This window comes from Leuciscus leuciscus, assembly GCF_965113295.1.
Source record: "Leuciscus leuciscus genome assembly, chromosome: 4".
Lineage (NCBI taxonomy): Eukaryota > Metazoa > Chordata > Actinopteri > Cypriniformes > Leuciscidae > Leuciscus > Leuciscus leuciscus.
Window position 1 is genome coordinate 1,702,176 of NC_138728.1, and position 8,813 is coordinate 1,710,988.

Here is an 8,813-nt window from a genome sequence, read left to right on the forward strand (position 1 = left end):
ACCGGAACTGGGACCACCGGAACTGGGACCACCGGACTCGGGACCACCGGAACTGGGACCACCGGAACTGGGACCACCGGACTCGGGACCACCGGAACTGGGACCACCGGAACAGGCATGGAGGAAGTCTTCCTTCTCCTCCGTTTCAGGGCCACCGGAACTAGGACCACCGGAACAGGCTCTGTGCTGGGCGGAACCCGTGGTCGAAGGAGGGCCAGGGTGAAGAGTGGTGTTGGACTTCCACTCGACCATCTCCTCCTCTGCGACCTCCCCGGGTCCCACGGAAAATGACCAGTCGGGTTCCCTCAAATAATCTTCTCCTCTCCTGTTCGTGTGAAGAGAGGTTTGAATACATACCGCTGGATCAAGATGTGACGGAGTCCTTCTGTCCCGATCCACACAGGGAAACAGAGAGATCCAATATGCAGTAGTATATATTTATTAAGGGTAAATACAAAATCAGTGGTCAAGTCCAGGCATAGGTCAATATCCAATAGAGCAATCCAACATAAACAGGCACAAGACAACGGCAAGAACAGAACTTGGAAGTGGTGTGATACAAACAAGGACTCCGTAACACATACTAAAACAGACAGGGTTATATACACAGGGAAAACAAGCTAAACAAGATAACAAGGGGGTGTGGTTAAACTGAAACACCTGGGAAGACTAATCAACATAACGGGGAACAGTTGAACATGGGACAAGACACATGGCAGGATCACATGACAAGCAGGGAATTACATGACAGACAAGAACAAGGAACAAGACACAAAACCCACACCGTGACAGTTTGTTCATAACGTTGAGAGAAGGATCCACGCTGGAAAGCTGCTCTACAGAAGACAATACACACTAAAAACTCCTGGGTCAAAAATAACCCATAATGGGTTATTTTTGACCCAACTCCTGGGTTAAAAAGGGACCAACTAATTTCTGGGTTATTTCAACCCAGAAAATTGGGTTCTTCTTTTTGACCCAAATTCTGGGTTAAATACCTAAATATATTGGGTTTAAAAAAACAAAAATAACCCAAAAATTTGTTGATCATTTTTTAACCTAGGAGTTGGGTCAAAAATAAGCTAACTTGGGTTACTATCCCAGTATGCCTTAATTCAGAAAATAAAACTTTGTTTTACATTATATTACACACTTCAAGCACTTTTACATTTTTATTGCATTAAATTAAAATCTATATGAAAAAACACTATAGTGTCATTATTCAGCTCAATTCAATAGAATGTTGATTCAGTTCAGTTCAATAACTGCAAAGTTCATCGATTATGAAGCATAATTAGATTCAGTTTTAAAGCAGCTCTACAATAGTGTCAATATTGAGATCCAGTTTTGTTCTCCTGATAGTGACAGAGCTGTCAAACTGAGAATATCACAGTCTTTCAAACGCCAGTTTAAAAGCAGCACATGAATGCTAAATAACTCCTGATTCGCATTGGCATTGATTCAGTGAGTTAACAGACTCAATAAAACAGCTGTTATGGATGATGAATATCTGCTATCTGATGAGAGTTCAGTCTGATGTCTTGTTGAATCAGTCTTTAGCGTGTGATGAGGCCGATCATCAGTCTTCAGATATCAGCTGTCATGCAGACACACCGCTGGAATATTAATATGTCTTTTTGTTTTTGGGATTGAATCTAAATGGAGATGTTTATCTGTGAGTCTGTGTCGGCTGATGGATCTGACGGCAGGAGAGATTGCAGAGCTCAGCACAACTCAATAACTGAACAAACTCAAGTGTATGAAGAGATAATAAGAGCTGAGCTATTGATCGCTTCCTTCATTCAGCCAATCACATTAAACACTGCGGATAAACAACACGACGGACAGTTTCATTGCTCAGCAAACTTTACACTCTCCTGAAAACTTCTTGTTAGAAATAAATCAGTCTTGAATGAATGAACGAACGCAGAGCTCTTTTGAAAAACCGATGAGCTCATATTAAAACCTTATGATCACACATATTGGCATCCGAAAATAGCTGGAGCTTGTTGAGATCTCTAGACGACGCATGTGAGATGGTTCAATTAAAAATCTCATTCGTCTAATGTTCGTCTAACGTTTTTTTTAATGTTTCTACTTGTTTCAGAACGTTCAAAAGTAACATTCATATAATTAGATTTTTCCTCTTCATCAGAATGGTACGAAACTCGAGTCGAACAGGTTAAATGATCCTGTAAAAAATAGTTACACTTGTGCTCCTCGCGGTCAAAAACGAGCGCATTGGAAATTAATGAACGAATCTCCTCTAGTGGAAGCGTTTGGTACTGCAGCCGAACACACTCACTGAAAGCTCATTTACTGAGATATCAACCTCAAATTTGGATTTTAGATTTATGGCTTTGATTTTCTTGCTGTTTTGGAGTAAAATGTGATTTTGAAAATATATATTTCATTAAAAAAAAATTATAGTATTTTTGTGCATTTTTCATAACAATAAACGTAAAATTCTGTAACTTTTTTTTTAAGTTCTCCTATTTAAGCTTTTTTTCACTTTAGCAATAATCTGCCAAGTGTCGTCTTTGAAAAGAGATCAAACTTCAGTCTGTGCTTTAAAGCATTAAACATTTACCACAGTTTAAGTTGGAAATTTAATTTTCAGGTCTACGCTCAAAAAGTGAATGGATTATAAATACAGCGTAAATATAATTTTGTACCATAAAATCCCATAAAAATGCTAATTATTAAATTAAAAAAAATTATCATAAACTAAAATAAATAAAAAATTGAATTGAAATAATAAAACAATTTACCGACACACGAAGAGCACCAGAGGGTTAACGTTCATAAAACCAAGATTTTTTTTTTTTTTAAACAAACATTTAGTGGACATTCAGAAATAACATTTTCATAACGTAATGCAAACATTAGCTAAATATATTTTTGTTAGCTGGGATTCTCTTTCACTGGGTTGCGAATGCTGTTTAACGTTGACTTTAAATCTCTCCATGAAGAAACTTAGAGAAATAATTGTAACATTGTAACAGGCAGGTCCTGTAAAGCTGCTTCGAAACAATATGTACTGTGAAAAGTGCTATAAATAATCTTGAATTGAATAAATTTGTGAGTTTTCTTTCATATGTGTAAATATCTCGGCACCTCATAGAGAAGGCTGGCGTCTTCCACAGATTTCTGAAACGAGGGGTTGAGCAGAGCTGGCGTCCCTCGCTTCACTCGGAAGGCTGATGGGTACAACGCTGAGAGACAGAGAGAATCATGGGTAATGTAGCTTTTCCACAAGGTAAGGTTAATATACATAGTAGGTGCACAGTATCATACACACAAACACCATCATGATTACACAATAAACATTTATTTAACAACATAAAACCCTAATGTACATAAGAAAAAACAATGGATTATTGCAATGAAAAATAATCAAATGCAAATGTAGGGAATGTCTCGTTTCCCAGCGAACAAAAACACTTTCTAAGAACGTTTTCCTTGAGCATTTCCCATTAAGTTATAAAAATGATACTTCTGACCGTTCTTTGAATGTTCAAGCTCAGTTTTTTCTTGGTTATGCGAAGGTTCTGGGAACGTTACATTTGAATGTTACATGTTCTCTGAAAATTCTTAAGTAGTAACAATTAAAAAAACATTATAAAATAACTCATCATTGAAGACCAGATAACGTTGAACGAACGTTCTATCAACGTCATTTAAATAACGTTCGCCAAAGTTCCAAGAACGTTCACTTGCAAAAACTGAAGCCAACATTTAGTTGTATTTAATGTAAAATTACGTCTGTAACAGTTTTTAACCGCACATAGAGAGGGAACTCAACTGTTAAAATGACACTGATTTTGCCAGCGTGTTTGGATCTCCAGTAACGCGCACTGACATGTTTTGGCAGCACGTGCTCAGCAGCTGCACGTCTCTGATTGGCTGTTCGTGAGCACATGAGTGGTTGACTGACATCATAACAGCTGTGTTTAACATCTGCATTGCAGGCCTGCAGCTGGAGAACGAGCCGCATCTGTGAAGCAGTGTTGCGCAAAACATACGGGAATCTGAGTCGCGTATAATAATGCAGCAAGATGATATATTTAAAGTTGGAAGGATGTGTCATTAGTCATTCAATAACATATTTGTGAAGTGAACAAGTTAATATAGACGAGGAAACAAAAATTCAGTGGAAACAACTTAGCGCAAAAAACATTTTGTGTGTGTGTGTGTGATTCTCTCGGGATGTCGCCGACATCACAGGCATTCCTCCGCTGTCTGCACCGATCAAGTGCAGATGTGTGTCGGTCATCCTTCACACACTTCATCTTAAACTGCCCTTTAAAACCTTATAAAGGTGTGTTCTGAGACTGAGCCGAAGCTAACCTCCTCGTGACCGCGGCGTCTCCATGGAGATGAGATGCAGACCAGACGTGTGTGATGATGTCACTTTACAAAAATATACAATATTCTAATGAGGACTTTATAGGTGCATGTTAGATATTCATAACTGAAAGGAAAAGTGGTTAGTATATGCAGGGGCGCCACCATCAATTTTGGGCCCTATGAAAGAATATGAGGTTGGGCCCCCTACCGCACCCATTCCGTTAATAAAATCGATCTCTGGGGCCCCCAAAAGTGCCTGGGCCCTTAGAATCGTCCTAACTTTCCCCCCCTTAGCGGCGCCCCTGAGTATATGTCTTCAAGGATAAGAATAAACAAAGTGTTATACACGCGCGCGCACACACGCACACACACTCTCTCTCTCTCTCTCTCTCTCTCTCTCTCTCTCTCTCAGGGGACGTTCTTTAAAAGTTATGAACAAACGTTCTTACAGTAACTTTAATAGAACGTTCCTTCAAAGATAATAATGTTCTCCAAACGTTTGCACAAAAACATTTATACATTATTCATGGCATGTTTTCTCTGAGACGTTTCAGTTGGATGTTCGTCGAACGTTTTATAAATGTTTGTTTCAGAGAACATTCAAAGGTAACGTTCATAAAGTTTGCAGAATGATCAAACAGAAAATTCCCTTAAACTGGACGTTTTAAACGTTCACAGAACATTCAGAAAATAACATTTTCATAACTTAATGAGAACGTCAACAAAACATTCTTAGAACATATTTTCGTCAGCTGTGAAAGAGCCGATGAACATCCTTTATTTGTGAGCTGGAAACTCATTGGCTGATTCAAGTTATTGAACATAACATGAACATAAGTTATAGTTCCTACAGCTGTTACTCATATCCCAACAAAACGGCTGGAGCAGTGTGTTTTGATTGGTCGGCTGGAGCAGTGTGTTGTGATTGGTCGGCTGGAGCAGTGTGTTGTGATTGGTCGGCTGGAGCAGTGTGTTGTGATTGGTCGGCTGGAGCAGAGTGCTTTGATTGGTCGGCTGGATCAGTGTGTTGTGATTGGTTGGCTGGATCAGTGTGTTTTGATTGGTCGGCTGGAGCAGTGTGTTGTGATTGGTCGAGCGCTTCCGAGTGCGTTTGGGAAATGTCCCGCCCCTTACCATAACCGCCAGTTTCGACACACTCGCTGTATCCCAAATCACTTACTTATACTACGCCCTAAAAGTACATACTTTTGAGTGTGTATAGCAGAGTAGTAGGCAAGCTTCTTCAACATAAATGTGTCTTTAACAGACGCCCTGTCGTTTAGTCAAGTGCCTCCAGTCACAGTTTAAACTGTCCTGTCAATCATCTTATCACAGCATAATGACCAAAAGCATCTTTATAAAAGTTCACAATGCTGTTTCATATGGAAGTTTGTTTCCGCCACAGAATAATTCTCAGAATTGCGTGATATAAAGTCACATATGCGTGTTATGAAGTCAGAATTGCGAGACAAAAAGTCAGAATTGTTAGATATAAACACAATTGTGAGATAAAAAGTCGCAATTATCTTTTAAAATCTTTTATTCAATGGCGGAGACACAAGCTTATTTTATATTTAAGAAATATAATGTTATAAAATAATGTTAATAATCACATATTCAGCTCTAATGCAATGTGGATTCTGAAAGCAAAAGTGTTGATCAAACGTGTCTCATTCACAGCTCAGGAGACATTTCATTTATTTATTTTTTAATCTAAGATGTTTCTCAACTTTTATGCACAATATATACTGTATGTCCACAAATCGAGTTCAAGCATGTAAGCAGAAGCTTTTAAGAGCAATCCGTACGTGTGCTCATGCTCTCTGTGAACGGTGATGTGTGTGTGTGTGTGTGTGTGTGTGTGTGTGAGTGTGTGTGTGTGTGAGTGATGTGACGAGTGTTGTACCTTTCCTCCAGTGCTGGGACGCTGTGATGGACATCTGACACATCAGCAGAATCTGGAGGACCGTCATTCTGTTCCTCCTCTTCTGAACACCAGATACACTGTAAATAAACAGAGGATCACAGACAGAGAGAGAGAGAGAGAGAGAGAGAGAGAGAGAGAGACTGTTGTCCCTCTTACTTCAACACACTCCCTGTTTCTCCTCCCTCTTTGACAGGCTGGAATGTGTGTTTCATCTGGAAGTCATTAAACTCAAAAACAATCTGTGTGTTTGATCCGTCTGCCCTCTTTCTGAAGTTCATCAGCACCAGCTTTTCAGCCCTAATTATTATCATTAACTAGAACAGTAACACTTTATTTATTCCTTGTTACATACAGTCAAACCAAGATGTGTTCAGACTCCTTCAACATTTCTCACATTATCACAGTTTATTCGCTATAGTTTAGAAAATGGTACTAAAATATGAGCAGAACTCAGTTGATATTTGACTGGTTTTGTCCGTCCTTCTGTTAGACTGTCTCACACATGAATTATGTTGAATATCTGTCAGCTGTTAAATTTAACTACACAATTAGATAATACCAGTTTAGCTCAACCAATCACCAAGCAATGCTTCATCGTGTTCAGTCTGTGTGTAAAAAGAGCATTAGCAGTTAAAGAGAAAACACTTCAGCAAAACATGATCAGCTCAAAGTGTCGGAAGAATTATTGATCCCAAATTTGTACAAATAGTCACTGTATGAAGTATAATATGTCAATTTACTTTATTTTGCTCTCCTCACTTACTTAAATGAACTATAGTGTCCTGCACACACTAGTAAAAAAATATCACAAATTATATCTGGTGTCGGAATCATTTTTGGTTTGACTGTTTATGTTACATGTACTTACCATAGTAATAACAGTAAATTATGCATAATTACATGCAACTAACATGTAGTTATTAATATCACTCAGTACTTAAATATCTAATATTACACTGTAATAATGACACCTTAAAATAAAGTGTAACCCTAAACCTCAAATGTTTACGTTTTTGAGGACACCTCCGGTCATGTTTCGTTCATTTCTGAGGCCATTCTGTCACTCGTCTGAGTCTAGACGAGATCTGTGGTGTTTTTATGGCATCTAGTTCTGCATGAGAACAGACTCAGTGTTTTCAGTCTCAGTGTTTTCAGACTCAGTGTTTTCAGACTCAGGAATTCAGAGACGTTGTCGTTCCAGAGAACGCGTTGTTTTCACTGGCGTCGAACTGCAGGAGAATGTGAAGTTCAGGACAGAAGAAACAAGAGTCCAGCAAACCGGCCTCACACATCAACACACTTACACACGTTAAAGAACTGTTAATGTTACAAAATTCTATTTCAGCAGCAATAGTGTGATTATTATTTATGGATATGGTAAATCTGAGCCATCAGAAACAGGAAACACACGTGAGTTTTCTCTGATAAGCAGGAGAGCTTTTGGTAACACTTTATTTTAAGGTGTCATTGTTACAGTGTAATTATATATTTAAGTACTGAGTGATATTAATTAACTACAAGTACTTACTATAGGGTTAGGGTAGGTGTGTGTGTGTGTGTTTCACCTGTTGGTGGCGCTATAGGAGTGTGTTTCTGTCAGCTGTTGTGTGTGTGTGTGTGTTTCACCTGCTGGCGGCGCTATAGGAGTGTGTTTCTGTCAGCTGTTGTGTGTGTGTGTGTGTTTCACCTGTTGGTGGCGCTATAGGAGTGTGTTTCTGTCAGCTGTTGTGTGTGTGTGTGTGTTTCACCTGCTGGCGGCGCTATAGGAGTGTGTTTCTGTCAGCTGTTGTGTGTGTGTGTGTGTTTCACCTGTTGGTGGCGCTATAGGAGTGTGTTTCTGTCAGCTGTTGTGTGTGTGTGTGTGTTTCACCTGTTGGTGGCGCTATAGGAGTGTGTTTCTGTCAGCTGTTGTGTGTGTGTGTGTGTTTCACCTGCTGGCGGCGCTATAGGAGTGTGTTTCTCTCGTGTGACGTGTGTGTGTGTGTGTGTGTTTCACCTGCTGGTGGCGCTATAGGAGTGTGTTTCTGTCAGCTGTTGTGTGTGTGTGTGTTTCACCTGTTGGTGGCGCTATAGGAGTGTGTTTCTCTCGTGTGACGTGTGTGTGTGTGTGTGTGTGTTTCACCTGTTGGTGGCGCTATAGGAGTGTGTTTCTGTCAGCTGTTGTGTGTGTGTGTGTGTTTCACCTGCTGGCGGCGCTATAGGAGTGTGTTTCTCTCGTGTGACGTGTGTGTGTGTGTGTGTGTTTCACCTGCTGGTGGCGCTATAGGAGTGTGTTTCTCTCGTGTGACGTGTGTGTGTGTGTGTGTGTTTCACCTGCTGGTGGCGCTATAGGAGTGTGTTTCTGTCAGCTGTTGTGTGTGTTTCACCTGTTGGTGGCGCTATAGGAGTGTGTTTCTCTCGTGTGACGTGTGTGTGTGTGTGTGTGTGTGTTTCACCTGCTGGTGGCGCTATAGGAGTGTGTTTCTGTCAGCTGTTGTGTGTGTGTGTGTGTTTCACCTGTTGGTGGCGCTATAGGAGTGTGTTTCTCTCGTGTGAC

General features: G+C 40.0%; 1 protein-coding gene across 1 annotated transcript in view; it reads right to left on the reverse strand.

Moving 5' to 3' along the window:
- The window catches only part of fam180a (family with sequence similarity 180 member A), a 12,614-nt gene extending 6,139 nt beyond the window's left edge, over positions 1–6,475 (reverse strand). Inside the window, exons 1-2 of the mRNA XM_082166857.1 lie at positions 6,257–6,475; positions 3,118–3,215 (exon numbers count right to left, since the gene is read on the reverse strand). Coding sequence (XP_082022983.1) covers positions 3,118–3,215; positions 6,257–6,323 — 165 coding nt within the window. The 5' untranslated portion in view covers positions 6,324–6,475. The remainder of the gene's footprint in view (positions 1–3,117; positions 3,216–6,256) is intronic.
- Positions 6,476–8,813: the final 2,338 nt, after the last annotated feature.